At 43.9% G+C, this 23997-nt stretch overlaps 1 protein-coding gene across 5 annotated transcripts in view; it reads left to right on the forward strand.

The window, feature by feature from the left end:
- Positions 1–23997, forward strand: part of LOC126088119 (S phase cyclin A-associated protein in the endoplasmic reticulum) — a 581441-nt gene that overhangs the window by 504740 nt on the left and 52704 nt on the right. For all 5 annotated transcript variants that reach the window (XM_049906219.1, XM_049906218.1, XM_049906220.1 and 2 more), the window contains one exon: positions 21108–21257. In XM_049906219.1, the coding sequence (XP_049762176.1) occupies positions 21108–21257 (150 nt within the window). The remainder of the gene's footprint in view (positions 1–21107; positions 21258–23997) is intronic.

Genomic DNA, 23997 nt, shown 5'->3' on the forward strand with positions numbered 1-23997 from the left:
GTTACGCAGAGGAAGATCACACTTTGGTGCTTCCTTTAGATGGAACGACAATATTTCCGGTGTCGAAATAAAAGACCACGGGATAGAAAAGCAACGGAAATCAGAGAGTATGCGAAAGAACTTGCCCCTGTTCTAGCAGCAGTGTACCGTAGGTCTCTGGAGGGGTGAAGTGTTCCTCATGATTGGAAAAAAGGCACAAGTGATTCCTGTTTTTCAAGAACGGTCACCAAACACATGCATCAAACTGTAGGCCTATATATCTTGACGTTGGTCTGTTGATCTCTGACGTTGGTTTGTTGTAGAATTTTGGAACTTGTTTTATGCTCGCGCATTGTGACATTTCTGGAGTCCATAAATCTTCTCTGTAGAAATTGTGAAATCCAGCTCGTTCTGTTCATCCACGAGACCCAGAAAGCGATAGACGCAGGGGCCCAACTATATGCTCTGTTTTTTTTTAATTTTTTTACTTCCGGAAGGCATTCGATACAATTCAGCACTGCCGCCTAATGAACAAAATACGAGCGAAATGTCGCACCAACTGTGTGATTGGAATGAAGAGTTTCAAGTAAGCAGAACACAGCATGTCGTTCTCTATGGAGAGGAGTGTTCAGACGTAAAAGTGATTTCGAGCCTCTATTACTTTTCACAATGTGTATAAATGACCTAGTAGACAACGCCGGACTGTCCACCTGGCTTTTTGGGGATGATGCTGTTGGATACAGAAAAGTCGCAATTTAATGAAATGTTTGAAGACCTGCAGAGGATCGAAGCTTGGTGGAGGGAGTGGTAATTGTAACACAACATAAACAAACGTAACATACTGCGTACACACGGACAGAAAGACGTAGTCTGAGATGTACAGGAATAATCGTCAGGAAACGTAGTCCTTCAACAAAAGAATAGCTTACAAAACACTCGTTCGACCGACACTTGAATATTGCTCGTCAGTCAGGGATCAGCACCAGATAGGTTTGACAAAGGAAGTAGGGAAGATCCTAAGAAGAACAAGACGTTTCGCTACAGGTTCATTTAGTAAACTGATTCCCAGCAAGTTCCAGTGGCAGAGACTGCAAGAGAGCTGCTCTGCAAAACGGGTGTGGTTTACTGTTTAAGTTCCGAGAGCGTACGTTCCTGGAAGAGTGAACACATATTCTGCTTCCTCCTACTTTTACCTCGCGAAAAGACTATCCAGATAAAATTAGAGATATTCGACCCCTACGAAAGATTACCAGCAGCTGTTCCTCCCGCGAACCATACGCGACTGGAACAGGGAAAGAGCGGAGTGACAGTGGTGCACAAAGTATATTTCGCCATACTCCGAAAGGTGGCTTGCGAAGTGTAGATGTATATACTAGGTACTCGGTGCAGAGGTTAACTGACGCTAAGCTAAAATATTTTTTTTTTAATGCGAAAAAATATATAGGGTTTGACAATACGATGTGCAATTAAACACGGGGCTTAGCAACAAAATAAGGTCTGTGGCAGCATCGGTTCAGAGCAATGTAAATTGGAACGATGACATAAATCTTTCTATGGGGACAAGCAGATGCCGGTCTCAGATATTTGCAAGATAAGTTAAGGAGATTTGATTTACACTTGGGTAGGTCTCTTACTGAATACTCGTTCGACTAACTTTAGTAGAATACTAGTCAGCGCTCTGGGACCTTTTAGCACGTTGGGTATGCGCGGGAATATCCGTGATATCCGTGTGATCGCAGTCTCATAAAGCAGGTAGGTACGCAGTTAAGCCACCGGTCAGACTCGGGCTGTACCTACATGAAAGGCCATTTAGATGTATAGTGTTCGCGACACAAATACGGCAACGTACGCCGTGGCGTGTGGTGGTGTCGCGTAGGTGAATTGTTGTGCGTTCTCCTGCTGTTTCTTCTCAGCTGCCTACACTACGTGACATGATGGTTACTTGGATGTCTGTGAGTATTCTCCATGTCACTGACAGGAGCAGTAATAATAATAATTATTGATACAATAATTCCTCTTTTCTCGTTCCTGGCATTTATTCCGCATGTGCACAAACGGGGTCGTCATGTTAATTCTTGAAGTTGCTATGTTAGTTGGAAGATGGTATCCGGAGGCTCTTTCTGTACCTTCTCCGCCCCTCCCCCGTTTCCTTTCCAGCCCCACACCCTTTTGAATTTGTGTACCATCAACCAACTGCGTCTAGCGTTATCTATTATCAATGCGTGCAAACGTATTCCAAATCTTTTCGAATCGAGTGACTAAGGCGAGACGTGGGTAGTAGCCGCGGTATTCGCCTAGCCTAATGTGTGAATCACCCTACCCAGGCTCGCCGATACACCGGCCTTCGTCGTTAATCTGCAGAACCTATTCGATCTGGTGCCGGCGCGCCTCCCCAGACCTCAGAAGCGGCGTCCCCACGCGCGCCTAGCCGGGCGGACTTATTGAAACAATAAGTAATACTTTTAGCTGCTAGTTGCTTACCTTAGTGACCTCTACGTAAAGTGCTTCGCATTTCTCTGTACGCCACTAAGGATGGGATTATATTTGACAGCGACGATGCGGAAATTCCTGAGGCAAATTTTAAATCTTCGTGGGAGCGATCTGTTGCTAAAGATGTGATTGTAGCTGTAAGACGTGTCTCTTCAGAAATGGTATTCCTCGTCACTCAATCCTTCCATCTCAATTTTTCCTTGATGGTGTCCATTAATATATCAAATGTCCATTCTTAAATACACTATAACAGAAAAAAGGAAGAAAGAAAACGACGAACCACATAGGAATTATCCGAATGGAACGGCAATCGGTAGATGTGATGTACAAGGTTCAGACAAAAAAAGATGATACACACATCAAAAACAGGTTCTGCGTCACCGCTTCCCAGAACTCCTTAAGATAGACGTTGCCTGTGGACATTGTATCAGAGACACAGTCCGTTTGACTGTTCAGAGATGTCACTAAACCCGCCCAAAGATGTAAACAACCATGCATGAGCAGCGCCTATCAGACGGAGGGGGTCCGACAGCCAGTCATTCTACCAGGAAGGAGGTACACGGCTGGTGTTGTCTGTAGTTCAACATTGCCTAGACAGTCAATACCGCGGTTCGATCGCGTCCGCGTTGTTTGTACTGGGAAGGACTCTCAGCATGAGAAGTATTCAGGCGTCTCAGTGTGAACCAAAGCGATGTTGTTCGAACTTGGAAGAGATACAGAGAGACAAACTGTCGATGACATGACTCGCTCAGGCGGCCAAGGGCTACTACTGCAGTGGATGAACGCTACCTATTGATTATGGCTCGGAGGGACCCTGACAGCAACGCCACCACGTTAAATAATGCTTTTCGTGCAGCCACAGGATGTCTTGTTACGACTCAAACTGCGCGCAATAGGCTGCATAATGCGCAACTTCACTCCCGACGTCCATGGCGATATCCATTTAAGCAACCACGACACCATGCTGCGCGGTAAGGATGGACCCAACAACATACCGAATGGGCCGCTCAGGATTGGCAACACGCTCTCTTCACCGATGAATGTCGCATGTGCATTCAACCAGACAATCATCGGAGACTTTTTTGGAGGCAACCCGGTCAGGCTGAACGCCGTAGACACTGTCCAGCGAGTGCAGCAAGGTGGAGATTCCGTGCTGTTTTGGGGTGGCATTATGTGGGGCCAACGTACGCCGCTGGTGGCCACGGAAGGCGCCGTAACGGCTGTACGATACGTGAATGCCATACTCCGACCGATAGTGCCACCATATTGGCAGCATATCGGCGAGGCATTCGTCTTCATGGAAGAGAATTCGCGCCCCCATCGTGTATTTCTTGTGAATGACTTCAGGATAACGACATCGTTCGACTAGAGTGGCCAGCATGTTCTCCAGACATGAACCCTATCGAAAATGCCTGGAATAGATTGAAAAGGTCTGTTTAAGGATGACGTGACCCGCCAACCACTCTGAGGGATCTACGCCGAATCGCCGTTTAGGACCAACAGTGCCGAATCGCCATGAGGAGTGGGGCAATCTGGACTAAGAGTGCCTGATGGACTTTTGGTTAGTAGTCCTCGACGAATATAGGCATGTATCAATGCAAGAGGACGTGCTACTGCGTGTTAGTGGTACCGGTGTGTACAGCAATCTGTACCATTACCTCTGAAGGTCCCGCTGTAAGTTGGTACCAAATGCAGTGTGCGGTTTTCATGAGCAATACAACGGGCTGAAATGATGTTTATGTTGATCTCCATTCCAATTTTCTGTACAGATACCGAGAGTTCCGATGCAAAACTTTTTTTTTCGTGTGTATTTTCACAAAAAATTGGATGGTTTATTCAAGAGAAAGAGCTACTCAAATTGAGCAAGCCAGTAGCGTGTTGGACTACCTCTTGCTCTTACGAAAACTTTTATTCGGCTTGCCACTGATTGACAAAGTTGTTGTATGTCTTGCTGAGGTATATCTTGCCAATTTCTGTTCAGTTGGCGCGTTAGATCGTTAAAATCCCGAACTTGTTCGAGGGCCCTGGCCGTATTATTCCGAACTTTCTTAATTGGGGAGAGATCCGGCGACTTCGCTGACGAAGGTAGTGTTTGGCATGCTCAAAGACAAGAAGTAGAAACTCTCGCCGTGTACGGGCGGGCATTGTTTTGCTGAAATGTAAGACCAGGTTGGGGCGCTATGAAAGACAACAAAACGGGGCGTAGAATGTCGTTGATATACCGCTGTGCTATAAGGGTGCCGCGGATGACAACCAAAGAATTCATGCTATGCAATGAAATGCCTTCTGGTTGACGAGCCGAATGGCGGGCGACAGGTAAGTTGGTATCCCATCGCCGGCCGGGCGTCTCCAGAGACGTCTTCAGCCTGGAATCTCAGGAGTAGAAATGCCTTCAATGATGATGAATGCCTTGCTTCGAATTGAGCACTGATAACCAGCGAAGACCAATTTCCATCCCATTCGGATAATTCCTTCGTGGTTTGTCGATTTTTTTCTATAGGGTGTAGTTTCGATAATTGCATGGTTAATAGATACGCTACAAAAACAAATTGGTAGCTGTTTTAGCAATGTATCTTACAGTACAACCACGAAGCCCTCACAGTGTCAACTGCTGACAAAATTGCGTCGTATGTTCAATAGTTTCACATCTGTGTAATCAAAGAAGTGTGATTGTGATGGTATGTGTACTCCTTAAACATAGTACCACGTTTTCCTTAATTTATGGTGACGTTGATAGCTGTCATAGGTAGTCCTGTAGTAGCAATAATAATAGCTTTTAGATTCTTCTCCCTCTGAAAATGTCTGCAGATAACGAAATCGCTGCGTACGCGGAACACAAGACTTCAAATCTGACGAAACTCAACATACAACGCGCTCGCACGTGGTTGCTCGTGGCATTCCGGAACGCCGAGTTGCGCGCGGATATCACGTTTCTAAACTTCTTTTTATACCTATCGCATTGAAAATTATATACACTCTATATGCCTGCGCGCTACGGTTCTGCTCGCGTTCTGGACGCTCGCAGTTACTCCAGACCGAGTCTCGCGGTTAAGACTGTATCTGTGAGGATCCCTAATGTCATTCGAGTTGCTACAGTCGTACAGCGCAAGCCACCGTATGGTACATGGCGGAGGGTACCTTGTAGCCGTAGTACTTATTCCATTTCGTGTTCCTATCGCAAATGGAACGAGGGGCAAACGATTGGGTATGCGAATTCGTGTTATCTTTTTTTCGTCGTTCTTACTGGAAATTGACGTTAGTGGCAGTATAACCATTCTGTGGTCAACTTCAGATGCCGGTTCTCTAAATTTCGTCAATAGTATTTCACGAAACGAAACTCGTCTTCTCTCCAGGGATTGCGATTTGAGTTCGCAGAGCATCTCCGTTTCTAGCAGGACGTCTCTATATTATTTCGATGTTATTCCGACCTGACGAGAATTGCAGGCACTCGAGCAGTACTCAAGAATGGATCACCTAGTGTTCTATAGGTGGTCTGCTGTATAGATAAACCACACTTCCCAAAAATTTTCCTAATTAAACGAAGTCGACGATTCTCCTTCTTTAGAACCGATCTTACGTGTTCGTTCTATTTAACTTCGCTCTGGAACGTTACGCCTAGATATTTAATCTACGTGACTGTGTCAAGTGGCACTACATGTAGAGCAAGCTACCATTCGTTACAGCAACTAGAAATTTTGCCTGAGTCGTCCTATGTTCTCCTACACTCACTCAATGACGACATTTTCCCGTACACTACAGCTTCAACAGCAAGCAGTAGCAGATTGCTATTCATCGTGTTAGCCGAATAATTTATCTGTTCAGAGAACAAGAGCACTTCCGGAAGAACAGTCGCCGCGAAAGAACTTGCCCCCCCCCCCTTCTAACAGCCGTGTACCGCAAGTGTCTAGAGGAACGGAAGGTTCCAAATGATTGGAAAAGAGCACAAGTAGTCCCAGTCTTCAAGAAGGGTCGTCGAGCAGATGCGCAAAACTATAGACCTATATCTCTGACGTCAATCTGTTGTAGAATTTTAGAACATGATTTTTGCTCGCGTATCATGTCGTTTTTGGGAACCCAGAATCTACTCTGTAGGAATCAACATGGTTTCCGGAAACAGCGATCGTGTGAGACCCAACTCGCTTTATTTGTACATGAGACCCAGAAAATATTAGATACAGGCTCCCAGGTAGATGCTATTTTCGTTGACTTCCGGAAGGTGTTCGATACAGTTCCGCACTGTCGCCTGATGAAGTAAGAGCCTACGGAATATCAGACCAGCTGTGTGGCTGGATTGAAGAGTTTTTAGCAAACAGAGCACAGCATGTTGTTCTCAATGGAGAGACGTCTAAAGACGTTAAAGTATTCTCTGGCGTGCCACAGGGGAGTGTTATGGGACCATTGCTTTTCCCAATATGTATAAATGACCTAGTAGATAGTGTCGGAAGTTCCATGCGGCTTTTCGCGGATGATGCTGTAGTATACAGAGAAGTTGCAGCATTAGAAAATTGTAGCGAAATGCAGGAAGATCTGCAGCGGATAGGCACTTGGTACAGGGAGTGGCAACTGAGCCTTAACATAGACAAATGTAATGTATTGCGAATACATAGAAAGAAGGATCCTTTATTGTATGATTATATGATAGCGGAACAAACACTGGTAGCAGTTACTTCTGTAAAATATCTGGGAGTATGCGTACTGAACGATTTGAAGTGGAATGATCATATAAAATTAATTGTTGGTAAGGCGGGTGCCAGGTTGAGATTCATTGGGAGAGTCCTTAGAAAATGTAGTCCATCAACAAAGGAGGTGGCTTACAAAACACTCGTTCGACCTATACTTGAGTATTGCTCATCAGTGTGGGATCCGTACCAGGTCGGGTTGACAGAGGAGATGGAGAAGTTCCAAAGAAGAGCGGCGCGTTTCGTCACAGGGTTATTTGGTAAGCGTGATAGAGTTCGGAGATGTTTAGCAAACTCAAGTGGCAGACTCTGCAAGAGAGGCGCTCTGCATCTCGGTGTAGCTTGCTGTCCAGATTTCGAGAGGGTGCGTTTCTGGATGAGGTATTGAATATATTGCTTCTCCCTACTTACACATCCCGAGGAGATCACGAATGTAAAATTAGAGAGATTCGAGCGCAGGGAGGCTTCCCGGCAGTCGTTCTTCCCGCGAACCATACGCGAGTGGAACAGGAAAGGGAGGTAATGACAGTGGCACGTAAAGTGCCCTCCTCCACACGCCGTTGGGTGGCTTGCGGAGTATAAATGTAGATGTAGATGTAGAGTACTTACTGGGTTCTGTTACTCAAGACACAAAAATGGTTAAAATGGCTCTGAGCACTACGGGACTTAACTGTTGAGGTCATCAGTCCCCTAAACTTATAACTACTTAAACCTAACTAACCTAAGAACATCACACACATCCATGCCCGAGGCAGGATTCGAACCTGCGACCGTAGCGGTCGTGCGGTTCCCGACTGTAGCGCCTAGAATCGCTTGGCCACTCCGGCCGGCCTCTAGACACAACCGAATTCGCCGTGGGACGGTTCCACCGTAAACAAGTGGCTACGAAAAGTTGTTACCGTTCTATCGCTCTACGTCTTGTCGCTACGCCGAGCGATGTTGTAAGGTCCTGCTGGCTGAACTGCCGCCCATGCACGGGTTCCTTGTGCCGTTCTGTGGCGTACCCTGTGATGTTCACGCGGTGCTGCGAAACACCTGCAGCGGCGTTTCAGGGCGGACAGCGTGTCGCGTTGGCAGCGGTGGCGGTTCGCTCCCGCGGAGGAGCAGGCAGGCAGGCAGGCAGGCAGGCAGGCAGGCAGGACCTCTGCAAACAGGGACAGGGCCGGGCTGGGCTGCTCTGGCCGGCGTGTTTGCGCTGGCTGCTGCGCCGCTGCCTCCTGCCCCTTGCCGCTTGTTTGGACGGCCGTAATTGAACGACCCCACAGCCGCCTGAATTAGCTCCTGTGTCCATATCGGCGGGCACTGATTCGCCGCTGATGCTGTTTGCCCAGAGGAGACCGCAAGCCGCTCTCCGGCCTCCTTGTCCGGCCCCGCCCCCCTCGTTATCACTGATGACGCCCCGCTGCAGCGGTTGCTCATTGCTGTAGCTTAGAGCGAGTCTCGTAAGCCAGATACACTGCTAGACGTTAAAATTGCAACGTCACGAAGGCGGCATGCAACACTTCTCAAACTGGCATGAAGTAGTCTCCATTCGGTTGGCTCTTGTTTTCCAAGTCTGTGCTCCTCCCCGCCCCCCAAACTTTGAAACCGTTTGTGTGTAACTTGTCCTGCACATAGAAAGACCAAGGGCTGTCTACCGTCCATTACATCAGAAACAAAAACGAAAAATTGCGTAATTAATCATATTTACGTTTTTATTTAAAACATTTGTTTATAATTAGGCAGTTAAATAATAACTTCATTAGTTTAAAATTTTATTATTAATATTACTATATTAACTTTAATAATACACTCTACAGGGTGAAAAGTATTTAAACCGACAAACTCTTGGAGGTTGTAGGGGATATCAAAACAAATATTTTTCCCTAATGTCATTTTTTCCTATGAGGAGAATTTAAACCGGTAGAGGAAGATTTCTCTGGCGGCAAATTAATTAAACCAACAAACACTTTTCCATTTTTTATGACCAAGAGACAACACATTTAAAAAACCCAATTTCAATTACAGTAGCTTTTCAAAAATGCCTCCGTTGACACGTAAACATAGGTTACACCGTCGGATCATGTTCTGTCTGACCCGGTCAAAAACCGCCGGAGTATCCTGGATTGTTCCTGCTGCTGCAACTATCCCGGCAACCAGATCCTCTTCTGATGCAACAGGAGTTGCGTAAACAAGGTTGCGCATCTTGCCCCACACAAAAAAGTCCAGAGGGGACATATCCGGGAATCGAGCAGGCCATGGTACAGGACCACCTCTGCCAATCCACGTTTCTGCGAACCGTCGGTCCAGGAATCGACGCACACGACAACTGAAATTTGCCGGCGCCCCGTCATTTTGGAATCACATGCGTTGTCTTGTAGGGCGCGGGACGTCTTCCAGCAATTCTGGCAATGCTCTGGCGAGAAAGTTGTAATAGTGTCTGCCATTTAATGGCCTAGGTAGCAGATACGGCCCAATTAAACAGTCCCCAACAACACCGACCAACGCATTAACGAAGAACCGCACTTGATGAGCGCTAGTAACTGTGGCATGTGGGTTATCCTCACTCCAAACATGCGAATTGTGCATGTTGAAGACTCCATCACGCCCGAACTAAGCTTCATCGGTAAACAACACAGAGGATGGAAATGTAGGATGCATTTCACACCATTCCAGGTACCACTGCGAAAACTGTGCTCTGGGTGGATAATCAACTGGTTCCAGGTTGTGGACACGCTGTAAGTGAAATGGACCCAACAGTTGCTCTTGGACTGTTCTTACATTCGTCTGATTAGTTCCCATATTACGTGCAATTGCACGAGTCCTGATTGAAGGATCCCGCTCCACATGCTGCAAGACAGCTTCCTCAAATTGCAGCGTTCTTACCGTGCGACGGCGTCCCTGTCCAGGTAATCTGCTAAATGACCCGGTCTCACGCAGACGTTGGTACACAGCTGCAAAGGTCGCACGATGCAGGATACGGCGACTAGGATATTGTTGTTGATAAACCCGCTGTGCAGCTCGTCCATTGTGGTGCGCTACTTAGTACGCACCAACCATATCAGTGTACTCACTCCAGGTGTATCGCTCCATTATAGAGACATGCACTGCTACGCTGGTGGACAGCAGTTGCCTGCAACTGAAGATCTTAATACGCCCTCTAACAACTGAAGATCGTAATACGGCCTCTAACAACTGAAGAGCGTAATACGGCCTCCACCTGTTTAAATCATCCTAATAGGAAAAAATGACGTTAGGGGAAAATATTTGTTTTGTTGTCCCCTACAACCTCCCAGACTTTGTCGGTTTAAATACTTTTCACCTTGTATAAAGCTATTATGTACAACGTATCTAAGGCAAAAATGACGAGAAAATCACAGTTTCTTAAAAACAAAATAAAAACAACTTAGCCTTTAATAACATCTCTTTTCGTGCTGTGGAAATGTAAGGTTGGTGCGTAAGTTCGTGACGTTTTTGTTTTGCATGTTGGTATTCCGGTTGCTATGGGGTGATTTGTCGATCGTCATTTTTAATTTGTGGTTCACTGTTGCTATTTGAGTCTACATTTTCTCATTTTGTCATTTGGAGATAGTGAGTCGAGCTGTGGACGCTAGAAAATGGAATGCCAACTGGCGAAATCAAAACATTTCCGAAATATTTTTCTGTTTGAGTTCAACAGAGGTGTGACAGCAGCGGAGGCAGTCAAAAACAATTGCGCCATGCATGGGGATAATACCACTGGCCAGAACAAGGCAAGAAAATTATTTTCTCGTTTTAAGAAGGATCGTTTTGACATTAGTGACCCTCCACGTTCAGGAGACCTTCGCGGTTTGATGAGGATCGTTAAAACGCATTAATCCACAATGATCAACGTCAATATGCTCGAGGACTGCCAGATGTGATGAACTGTGATCTTTCCACCGTAGTGCGACATTTGCGTGCTATGGGGAAGGTTCGGAGCATTGTATCTTTGTGTTAACGTAAGGAAAAGAGAGGAATTGTTGAGCCCAGACAAAACAGGAACTCTCCGTGCAAAGATCTGCGCGCATGCACACTAGATAACGTTATGCATCTGACGGAACAGCGACGGTGTGCCGTATTACGAATTGCTTCCCCGAGGTGTAACCATCACTGCTGACGTTTATTGTCAACAACTGAGACGTCTTGCAGACGCAGTCCAAGAACAACGATCAGGAAGACTGCGTGAAGTGATGCTACTCCACCATAGTACCCACCTGAATTCTGACAAGGAACACTGTACAGGAGTTGGGTGGGAAGTCATTCCGCACACACCTTATTTGCCTGTTCCTGCAGCCTCAGATTTTCGCCTCTCTATCGAAGATCCTTTCCGGATGCAAATGCGCTCCGAACATGGCTCGACTAGTTCTTTGCCTCAAAACTACGTGATTCCTACACTCGCGGAATCGAAAAGTTACTCCAGCGTTGGCAGACCGTTGTAAATACTGAAGGATAATACGTTATTAATGACTAAAGTCTCTGTTATGTGTATTTGTTGTGTCCATTAAAGTCTACGAACTTACGCATCAGTACTTAGCTAGTATCCCAACATACTGCTTCCTGTCTTCGTTTTTTGTAAATTATTTGTTGTAGTCTATGAGATTGACTGCCGTCTAAGGTGCATCACTTACTACTTTCAATTTAATAACTAGCGTTGACGAAAGCTTCACATTCATACCACTTTGGCGAATCTGTTTTTAAGGATACTGTCACTCAAATCAAAAGTGATAAAAGTAGTTATATTGTGTTAGAGGCAAACTGTTTAGTTCCATGTAACATACCATTTCCAGGTCGCTCATGTTTACTAGCCCTCTTCACCAGGTATCATGGGCTTTCCGATCATGAGCTCTGTGGCGCTTGACTAAAAGTATTTTTTCCAACCACAGACATTTTAACCGTGGGTTTTGCGACCATCAGCTGAGGTCGTAACAGTGTGGCAGGTTTTGTCGACCGTCACATTTTATTCAGGCTTAAGACTGGCTATACGTATACTACATAGCTATTTTTAAACTTTTTATTTCTATTTATTTGTACCATCCTTTGTCTCTATAACATTACTGCAGCAAATGATTAAACGCCGTATTTTGTGACTCAATTTTCCGTAAGAAAGCCTGAGGTTTTAAACCTCATAAATCCCCCGATTTGTTATGCATTCTTCTTACGTCTTTAAACGCTTTGTAAGGATCGATGAACTCTGCTCTTCTTCTTTGATGAGGCAGGCCAGTGAGATCTTTATTTCAAATATAGCATTTACTGCTTCTTCCTTCAAGTAATTTACCAGAAAGTGTACATTCGGATGTTTTTGGTTTGTTAAGGAGCTTTGTTTCCTATGCCAGCATTCGACAGCGTTCGTGGTCCTGTGTCGGTGTTTAAAAACATTCCACATTTCAGTCGATATACTAGGATTTTCCGTCTATTGATTGACAATGTACTCTGGGAATTTCGCGACCTTTTCAACACTAGGCATCCACGCTTGAAGATGTTCCACTGCGCCACACGTGCGGCAAAACAGTCGGACCTCTTCTCTATCTTGTATTCCTCCGTTAATCCCAGTTCTTGTTTTATCTTCCACAAAGATTGGTTGAACTGAAAATTGGAGCTGGAAAGGAACCATCCAGGCATCATATTTTTCACTCCAGAAAAAATCCTTTCGTATGTATTTTGACTTTTGTCTGGTAGCAAATCAAATAAAACAGGAAATACCTTTGTCTGTTTATCGTACTTTGGATGTAAACGTGTATGTGCATAGTTATTCATGGTTTGGAATAACTGTCAAATGGTTCAAATGGCTCTGAGCACTATGGGACTTAGCCGGCCGTTGTGGCCGAGCGGTTCTAGGCGCTTCAGTCTGGAACCGCGCAGGTTCGAATCCTGCCTCGGGCATGGATGTGTGTGATGTCCTTAGGTTAGTTAGGTGTAAGTAGTCCTAAGTTCTAGGGGACTTATGACCTCAGATGTTAAGTCCCATAGTGCTCAGAGCCATTTGAACCATTTTTTGAACAAGCTTTAAGAACATTTTCCAATTTTACAAAATATTTATTTACTTTGCCAGATGGTATGATACTGACTCGACAAGACGTGCTCAGAGCCACTATGGGACTTAACATCTATGGTCATCAGTCCTCTAGAACTTAGAACTACTTAAACCTAACTAACCTAAGGACATCACACACATCCATGCCCGAGGCAGGGTTGGAACCTGCGACCGGAGCGGTCACGCAGTTCCAGACTGAAGCGCCTAGAACCGCTCGGCCACACAGGCCGGCAACTGTCAAATGTGTTGCCTCCAAGAACAGTTCCATTTTCTCTCAGGTTTTTCTCCGCTTCTTCACAACCGAACACCAGGTTTCTCGTGTCACGAATAGACCCATCGTCAGTTTTCAAAAAAACCATTGCCTTCTGTTAATGTCAAAATGTCTTCGCTTAGCTGAATCTCCGAACTAGCGCCAGTGTTCTGGGTCGCCCCAATACCTTCTAACTTGCGTTACACAATATTTGCGACGAAATGTAAACCTTCATCTTTCACATCTTGAAATTTCACCTTAAATGTTTGGAAAACAGGCACTGTCTTTTCTTTGTGGACACTCTTCTTCCAGCTACGCATTCGTTTCTTGATCCGCTTAGCTGTTTCAGCTGCGCAAGGATGTTCCTGTTCAGACATGATTTACGCATTTGCAGTTTTTAAACGGCCTCGGCACTTACTCCGGTTGGAAATCAGGCACACATTTTGTGTGCGCCCGGTACCAACAACATTCCTTGAGAAGACACGGCTTCCGTTTCGTTGTAATTATTGCCATTAGTCACAGTGTACAGAATTCGAGTAGCTTTAGCCCACGAAACTATACAGAAAAGCTGTCGGCGAGGACACTGCCTGACTGGTGAATGACGCGTAAATGAGGAGTGGGGCAGGCTCTGGTCGGAAAACCCACAGTGAAAAGGGTTGGCCGGAAAACTCACCGTAACTACGTCACTTACGAACGGGTCGCAAACACGACGGTCGCAACCCCATGTAGCCGTATGTGGCACAAAATATCTAAGCATAGGTTTCATGTGCTTCTTTCTCCTTTTGGCTTTTAACTGCATATTTTTTTTTTTTATTCTTGTAGTTATCAGCGGGAGTTGGTATTAACGAGATGGATGCGATGTGTTGAAGTGTTAACAATGAATATTTTCCAGTACAATGGTCTGATCTTGGAATCTTACGTGAAAGTAGTCAGGTAGTTACAGGGATATTAATAATTATTGACTTTGGAGATGTGAGAAGTAACTTATTGGTAGTGTAGCAGAGCTGATAATTTTTCTGGGGCTGCCGATAAATGTTTCCAAGTAAATCGACGGTGCAGTGTGTAGCGTAATTTGTTTCGCGCTCCGCAAGTCAAAATGGGTCAAATGTCTCTGAGCACTATGGGACTTAACTTATGAGGTCATCAGTCCCCTAGAACTTAGATCTACGTAAACCTAACTAACCTAAGGACATCACACACATCCATGCCCGAGGCAGGATTCGAACCTGCGACCGTAGCAGTCGCGCGGTTCCAGACTGTAGCGCCTAGAACCGCTCGGCCACGCAGGCCGGCCGCCGCAAGTCACCAAGACTGCATAGATTCCGGCCGCGGACGCGCCTATGGTTCGAGCGGAGCTGCGGAAGCTTAGTGGACGGACGAACGGAACGTGTCGCTATTATTTATTGTTTCTGGGATTCATCGAATCCCGCTTGAATCTTTTTAACATTTTCGTCGCAAGGTTCTGTTTCGCATTGAGCATTTTCATTTTGCGTTCAGAAGGCGAATTGGGACGAAAGCTGACAGAATAAGAGATAGGTACGATAAATGATGTCCAAACTCTGTATGGTACCATTACAGTGACTTCTTTATCTTTTAATTGCTTTCATTGTCGATACGAATCTTTAATTTTCGTATGTAGTTTCCCCAGCTCCTGTGTCCCAATGAATGCTTTTTCCCAGTAAATTATCATTTCTCGCACTGCTTGTTGGGAAATTTGCTGTAAAGTTAATATTCGTACCTCCACTTCGTAAAAGGAAACCATTAACGATTGTGTGAAGAACAGCAGCTGACTTTCACTTATTTCATTGAATTAATATCCTAGAACATTCTGTTTTGTAAATTAACCATAGAAGAAAACATTGTAGACGCCACGACTGCTACCTTCCCTTGAAATTGAAAGTCTGCAGGGATGGAGTCACTCTGTTCTCTACCTTTCTTGGGGTCACTGACTTGTCACGTCACCCAACTAATATGATCTGTGACATGAGAACGCATTCGTTTAAGGAGACTTAGGGGAAACAAATAGACTACATTAGGTAATCAATAAATTTATCCTGCATACATTCTATGTAGTTGATGTTTCTGTGTGTCCTCTGGCTTTTCCTATCTTGATGAACTTGGGGCACCGTTTCCCATTAACCTACTCAGCTCAGATTTCAGACAGCTCATATTTACATCAAATGGAATCAGATTGGGGGTGGGAATGGGGGTAGCCCCCCAACCTAAACAAACGTGAACTGAAGCAGGTTCCGCCAACAGACAAGGAAAAGCTTATGAGTGTGATCAACGGAATGGTTTCATATGTACATGATATTTCAGAATCCGAAATAATGTGCACAAATGTTGAAACCAGGCAGTTATCGAAAGTGTTCCAGTTGCTGGCCATTGTGCACCAGACACAGCTGATAACGCTGACCGATGGAATCCAACATGTTCCACGTCGTTGTGGCTGGTTTCAACTCATTGCGTGTAGCTGAATTTGTGCTATAAACATTGTGTTTGACATGTCTCCCTAGAAAAAAGTCCATGGGGGTCATATCGGGTGAGCATGGAGAGTAATCTGCACTGCCTCTTCGTCTTATCCATCTGTCCGGTAGGTGTTCGTCAAGGTAGATCCTTACATCGCGACGGCAGTGGGGAGGTGCTCCACCCTGCTGGAAATGCCATTGTCCATCCCGAAACATCTCTTGGATGCGTGGCATGTGACGTATTCCTGTAGGAAGTTCAGGTAATTTTCACCAACCACTATGCTCAAAAAAGGAAGGCAACCAACTGCTGATAAACCACCTTATACTTTAACTGATGGTAAGTTCATAGGTTCACATGCTGTTCAGCTGTCATGTGAGGATTCTCAGCTGCCCAGTAGGTACAACTGTGGCGATTAATTGAACAATTTAACTTAAAAGTGGTCTCATGCATCGCTCCAAACAATCGTGTTGGGAGTTGTATGTCCTGTGCGCTTTTTGTTTGATACCACTCACAAAATTCAATTCTCCGGTCATGATCATCCTCGTTCAGAGCGTGGAGCAGTTTTAGAAATAACACTTCTCGATGGACACGTTTCAAAATACGACGGACGCACGTTTTTGAAAGTCGTCGTTTTTGGAAGTCTTCGTCTTTGGAAGTCTTCGTCTTTGGAAGTCTTCGTCTTTGGAAGTCTTCGTCTTTGGAAGTCTTCGTCTTTGGAAGTCTTCGTCTTTGGAAGTCTTCGTCTTTGGAAGTCTTCGTCTTTGGAAGTCTTCGTCTTTGGAAGTCTTCGTCTTTGGAAGTCTTCGTCTTTGGAAGTCTTCGTCTTTGGAAGTCTTCGTCTTTGGAAGTCTTCGTCTTTGGAAGTCTTCGTCTTTGGAAGTCTTCGTCTTTGGAAGTCTTCGTCTTTGGAAGTCTTCGTCTTTGGAAGTCTTCGTCTTTGGAAGTCTTCGTCTTTGGAAGTCTTCGTCTTTGGAAGTCTTCGTCTTTGGAAGTCTTCGTCTTTGGAAGTCTTCGTCTTTGGAAGTCTTTGTCTTTGGAAGTCTTTGTCTTTGGAAGTCTTCGTCTTTGGAAGTCTTCGTCTTTGGAAGTCTTCGTCTTTGGAAGTCTTCGTCTTTGGAAGTCTTCGTCTTTGGAAGTCTTCGTCTTTGGAAGTCTTCGTCTTTGGAAGTCTTCGTCTTTGGAAGTCTTCGTCTTTGGAAGTCTTCGTCTTTGGAAGTCTTCGTCTTTGGAAGTCTTCGTCTTTGGAAGTCTTCGTCTTTGGAAGTCTTCGTCTTTGGAAGTCTTCGTCTTTGGAAGTCTTCGTCTTTGGAAGTCTTCGTCTTTGGAAGTCTTCGTCTTTGGAAGTCTTCGTCTTTGGAAGTCTTCGTCTTTGGAAGTCTTCGTCTTTGGAAGTCTTCGTCTTTGGAAGTCTTCGTCTTTGGAAGTCTTCGTCTTTGGAAGTCTTCGTCTTTGGAAGTCTTCGTCTTTGGAAGTCTTCGTCTTTGGAAGTCTTCGTCTTTGGAAGTCTTCGTCTTTGGAAGTCTTCGTCTTTGGAAGTCTTCGTCTTTGGAAGTCTTCGTCTTTGGAAGTCTTCGTCTTTGGTTGGAAGTCTTCGTTTTTGGAACTCTTGTCTCACGAGCTTTTTGCCTCACCGAGTATTGAGTCGTGCTGGTTCAACTCGTTGAAACTTCACAGTAAACTGCCTTTGCACTCCACTTACGTTTCCAGTCTTCCAGTAGTACTTCAGAACAAACTCTCTTTTCTCAGGGTTCAGCCTGCCTTCAGTCGTTTTTCAAGCTGGTCATAACGGAAATAAGGAAAAGACGTAGTTACGAACTGTAAAGGAGTGTATACATTTTTTGGGACGTCCAGTGGTCATTTTGAGAAACTGACTCCTCCGAGGAAAACACAAATAACCAAAACGTTTTGTCAACAGTCATGAAACTCCCTGGAAGATTAAAACAGTGTGCCGGGCCGAGACTCGAACTCGGAAGCTTTGCCTTTCGCAGGCAAGTCCTCTACCCGATTGAGCTAGCCAAGCACGACTCACACCCCCTCCTGACAGCTTTAGTTCCGCCAGTACCTCGTCCCCTAACTTCTGTGAAGCTCTGAGGACGGGTCTTGAGTCATACTTGGGTAGCTCAGTTGATAGAGGGCTTGCCCGCGAAAGCCAAAGGTGCCGATTTCGAGTCTCGGTCCGGCAAACAGTTTTAATCTGCCAGGAAGTTTCAGATCAGCGCACACTCCGCTGCAGAGTGAAAATCTCATTCTGGAAACAAGAAACCGTTTGAAATATAACACTGTCGCTGAGGGCCTGATAACCATTATTGACGTAGTACGTAATAGATAATCTACTAATAGAAATACGATCTTATATGATATATGACCATATTGACTGACAGGGCCCAGCATTTGTCCTGGATGAAGACCCATCTACAGGCATTTATGTAACAACTGATGTACCCCAGTAGTATGTAATAGCGCCGTTGCTATTTATGTTCCGTATTGATGACTTAACGGAAGTAACAGCGGCTACACTTTCTTTTTCTGAAAAGAAGTTGATTTTATTCAGGGTTCCATTACACCAAAATATTCCCCACTCATAGGAAGACTGTATAATGGTCCGAATCCATTCGGATTGTAATGAATGACGACAGTTGAGATAATTACTTATTATTCACAATTAAGTGGCTTATGTACACGTCAAAATATACATATTCTGTGAAATTTGGAAGGTGGGAGACGAGGTACTGGCAGAATTAAGGCTGTGAGGAAGAGTCGTGGGTCGTGCTTGGGTAGCTCAGTTGGTAGAGGACTTGCCCGCAAAGGCAAAGGTCCCGAGTTCGAGTCTCGGTCCCGCACACAGTTTTAATCTGTCAGAAATTTCATGTCAGCGCACACTCCGCCGCAGAGAGAAATTTTCATCGTGGAAACAGTCAGTCATGTTAGCGACTTTACACAACGTTTACGTAATGATGCTTACTGCGGATGATCTGTGTTTCATTATATCAGTCTGTTACTGTTTACATAATATCTTGTGATACTTGAGATATATAAATAAATATATGATTCGCTCCAATGAACTGACATCATCTGTATTACTAATCGGCTAGAACAATATCCAGTTCTATTGCATGTTCTAACGGCTTGCAGGGGCAACAAAAAATTGACCTAGTCCGTGGGTGAATTGTCCGAAACTAATAAAACCAATATAATTAGTTGTTTGTGTCTTCAACCATAAATGGTTTACATCATTTTACGCCAAAGTTTTAACACTGTAGTTCATTTGTAAAGTAATCAGACGTCTGAAGCTGTGCGTACATGGCGTTTCGATTCCTGAAAGAATCGGGGGTGCTGGTGTCACTGGCTATTAATAATGGGCGGCGGTAATACTGATTCCTATACTGTTTAGGATTCCGTTATTTATATTAATTTCACTTATTTTTTATATTTTTGGATTTATGGTATCATGCTTAGACAGAACGCCATTCGATTTGTGTGTACTTCCAACAATCTTCCATTTCTATATATCAAAGGCCTCTCTCTCTCTCTCTCTCTCTCTCTGTGTGTGTGTGTGTGTGTGTGTGTGTGTGTGTGTGTGTGTGTGTGTATATACAGATTTTTCTCCATGACCACCAACTCGTGGTTGCGGTAGTAGATAGCCCTTGGTCTCATGCTGTTAGTAAGGGAGTTTGGTCGCTGTGCATGATTGTGGGTGAATGTGTCGAGCAAATATCCGCGACCTATGGACCAATAAATACTCTTAGGAAAAGTTATATACTTTGTGATCTACGATCTGGAAACGCGTTTATTGTTTCATTCGCACGACATAATACGATGCTTGCTCGGTTTCGTCATTCCAATTTAAGTAACTATGAGTAATATCAAATAGATCGGTTATTAATCTCTCAGCGCGTTTTCGTCAATCATACTTTACCGACCTTCACTATGAAGCTCACTGCGAATATATCGCGTTCTGATCAGCAATTGATTGAAAATTCGTCTACGTATTACGGGGTGAAGAAAGAGCTTTGTTACTTAAAAGCATTTTAAAAATGTGTTGCCCACTTTATCCTATGTAGAAAAATGATTTATTATCTGTGCCAAGTGTGTCTTTTTCCATTGACATTGTGTTAATTCCTAAAATACTAAATGTGTCGCCTGGACGTATAATCTTCCAAACAGCCACATGAGTATTGGGTTTCAGTTTTTGTATTAAAGGCATCGTCGGTGGATTTAATGGAGTGAAGCAGTTTCGTTTTTACGTGTGGTACTCATAAACCCGAAACAGTTCGCGACAAAATTTGTAAGTAGTACATGTAAAAACAAAACTGTGTTACTCCAGATTAAATTCACTGAAAATTCATTTGATGTAAACAGGGAAAAATGTCTTGAACATTAATAAATATTAGACTCCATCAAGAGAAAGAAATTAAAATTTATAAAATAGTATTTATACACTTCCTGCGTTAAATAGCTACAGCAACGAAAGTGTTGTGCACGTTACTGAAGCGAAATGCGGTCTAAGGGTTGTAAATACTTGTAAGCGTGTAACGGATTTCTTGATGTATTTATTCTGCGCCGATTTCGCCATAGTGTATTTATTAATCAAGCATCCATGACAATGTTAACTTTCTGTACTAAATTACACTTTCCGTTTAATTTTTTAAAATTTTTAGATTATTAGTGTGTATTTACTCCATTGCTGTGGAATTTTAGAGCGTAGAGGATTGTCTGTTGCATGATATGTATGTTGGTCTACTGGTTCCATTGGCTCGGGGACTGATGAGGAAGAAGCGCTAGATTGAATACAACAGATACACACACTTACATAGTGAACTCATTATTTCCATGGGCTGTGCACATACTCGTAAATAAAGAAATTTGTAATACAAATTCATTGATGAATGATCTGTCATTAGTTAGTGATAAATCTAAATCTAGTAGCGCGTACAATTAGTGACAACGCATGTTAAGAATATTATGAAAGGATGTGGGATAATTTTTTTCATTGTTCTCGACATTTGTTTGTACTGTACCAGGATCATGAGTTACGCAGTTGACAGTTCCTGCCTTTTGCGCCCGGAAATTACTGTGCTCAAAGGTTCGTTGAGACTGTCTTTCGTGCAGTATCGGTACTTACTTTCAGATAGTTTCACAAACCATCGTAATTGCTGACGACTTGATTGTTCCGAAGCGATGCTGTAACTATTTCCTCGTTCTTTTACAGAGCGTGCTCGGCGCTGAGGGAATCTCGCTGCAGTTCCGCCACATAGCGTCCTACCTGCTGTGGTACTGCTCGCACGCGAGCGAGAACGACCTGCTGCACGAGGTTGTAAGAGTCGTCGGCTTTTTCGCAGTTCGCAATCCGGACAACCAGGTAAGAGAACGTTCTCTGCTGTCTGCTTTGTTTTACTTTGTCTCTGTTGGAGACCCAAGTGTGCGCATGGCACCTGCGTAACCACCAAAGAGATTACTTCACACAATTGCGCTTGTCCTTGGGTTAATAGTCTCGTTTAATTTTTGAAATGACATTTTCGCCATATTTATTATAGTTTTCACTCTTCCAGTTTCCTCTTTTAAACCATTTTCAAGTGGTTATGCTGAAACCAATAATGAGTACTTTTGCAGTTATACCATGATATTACACACATCCTTATAACTATGTAGCGTTTTAACGTAGTTTCTAATGTATTATTTGTGTTTCTTACCGCTCTTAATAAAATGTTACATCACAAGTTCTTTACATTACCTTGAAGCTTCACACCTAAGAGTATAGTTCATGCTACCTAAGGTTTTGTATCAAGACGCTTGCATGCACTTAAAATAAAGTCCTTGGAAATGATGTAAATACATCGAAGATGGTTCCCGTTTGTTTTTGACCAGTGTGGTGTATGTTCCTGGAACGTATAGAAACAACAGTTTTAAAAGATCTATTTCTTTCTGGTACACACCGGTAACGTTAGTTAAGAGTGCTTTATGATGTGATGGTCGATGGCAGCATGTCTTGACCTCACATAAATGCAGTATGATTTTCGATCATTTTGGGATTTGCAGTGGGATGATAGAGGCTAGCAGGAGTGGGGTGGCAGTAGGAATCTGGAACATTGTATAATAATTAGTACTGGAATACTTTAGTAAGTAACTTTTACTTAACTTTGTCCTGCTACTGCACTCCTGGTGTGTATGACGAATGCCCATACGAGCCACATAACCTCACATCCGTTTTAATTATTTTGCCAATGTTGAAAAACGCTGTGTTTTCAGCACGTGTGTAATTTTTGTGAGTTATGAACCCAGGTTCATGCACACGTATTGTGGATTGTTTAAGTTAAGTAACTTTTCTGCAGATGAAGCACTTAAAATGATTCAGAAGTGGAAATGACAATTTTGAAAATCATAATAAGTGGTGTAGTCGGTGCGAAAATGACATTTAAACGAGGAAAGTGTTTCCTGTATCGGCCGTTTTAGCGAACGACGCGCGGGCTGTGTACTGTGTTTTATTTTTTATCCGTCGTAGCAATATCTTTACTTCGCAACCTCCGTTGTTTCTACTGCGTGCTTTATGTACCTTTCTCCAAACGAAAGACCTTGTTGATAACACTCTTTCCTGCCATCTGTTGGGCTTAAAATGGAGTCGTTCAAAAATGGTTCAAATGGCTCTGAGCACTATGCGACTTAACTTCTGAGGTCATCAGTCGCCTAGAACTTAGAACTAATTAAAGCTAACTAACCTAAGGACATCACACACATCCATGCCCGAGGCAGGATTCGAACCTGCGACCGGAGCGGTCGCTCGGCTCCAGACTGTAGCGCCTAGAACAGCACGGCCACTCCGGCCGGCAATGTAGTCGTTTTTAACTTCTTTTTCTTATTACTGCTCTAAGGTTCTGACTTGAGCGCATATGACCTTAGTTGTTTTTCCGCCCTAAAACGAAGCAAAACAAACATTGATTGTATCAGTAACGTTTTGAGGGTGCGATGAGTAGATCTCTTTGATTTATGCGACGCTATTGTGACATAAAAAGCAAGTAAAATAATTGGAGTTCCTCGTCGAAATGTTAAGTAGGGAAACTGGGAATTCCTTTAGATGTCGCAGGATATTAGCACCATGCCGCTCCAGTATGTGACGCGTCAACTCGTGCAAGGCACGTGCGGATATATATTCATAACAAATTACCTTTCATAACTGTCCATTACTAAATACTCCGAAACCAACTGTGCCTTACTGCTCACTCGTTGCCGTTGGTTTGTTAGTTAGCATCGGCTGCAATATAAAAAGTTACCGCGGATGTAGTTAGGAGGAGGCGAAATCCCCACGAGTGTCTATGTGGACAACGTCTTAGGAAGGAAGTCAAGAAGATACTTTACAAGTGAACGAATGAGGAAGGGCATCCCACGGGCCAACCGAAGTAGAAGATACCGCATACAACCAGCTGCCTTTGTCCAACACTTTCACTGATTATACTCAATTTTAATTTCACTTCAATGCAACTGCTGCGTTTGATTATTATTCAGACATGTTTTCACATCGTTAATTAGGCTTTATGTTTCATATTTTGTGAATGAAGTACACGGTGGATGAATATACATTTGTGTTTCGCGTGCCACTGTGCATTGCATGGCTGTGTGTTGAATAGTGCAGTAATCCCCCCTTTCCTGTTCTGTTCTCAGATGATACGCAGGATATACCTGTGGATGCTAGTGCATTTCTCTCATTTCCAGCGACGTGATCGTTACGCGAGATGCACGTTGTAGAGAATGATATATTTCCTAATTCATTTTGTAAAGTGGGCACTAGGAATCTCGTGAATAGTGGTCTCTGCTATGCACAACGCCTTTATTATTGCGTCTCATGCTGCAGTGTATTGAGAATCCCCGCCTTAACAAAACCGTGACGAACGAATAGATATTCCTTGAATATTTGCTCCCTTCCATTACTCCAACTTGATAAATTATAAATATTTTCCTGTTTTATATACAGCGTTTCATCTGCAATAACGAGCGTGAAATTTACTGATTAGCTGTAAATGCCTTGAAAGTACGAATGGACTGGCCTTGTTAATGTTACATTCATTACTTCTCTTGTTCGGTGATCTGTGTCGAAAACCATATTTTCA

This window comes from Schistocerca cancellata, chromosome 6, assembly GCF_023864275.1.
Source record: "Schistocerca cancellata isolate TAMUIC-IGC-003103 chromosome 6, iqSchCanc2.1, whole genome shotgun sequence".
In the NCBI taxonomy this organism is placed as follows: Eukaryota; Metazoa; Arthropoda; class Insecta; order Orthoptera; family Acrididae; genus Schistocerca; species Schistocerca cancellata.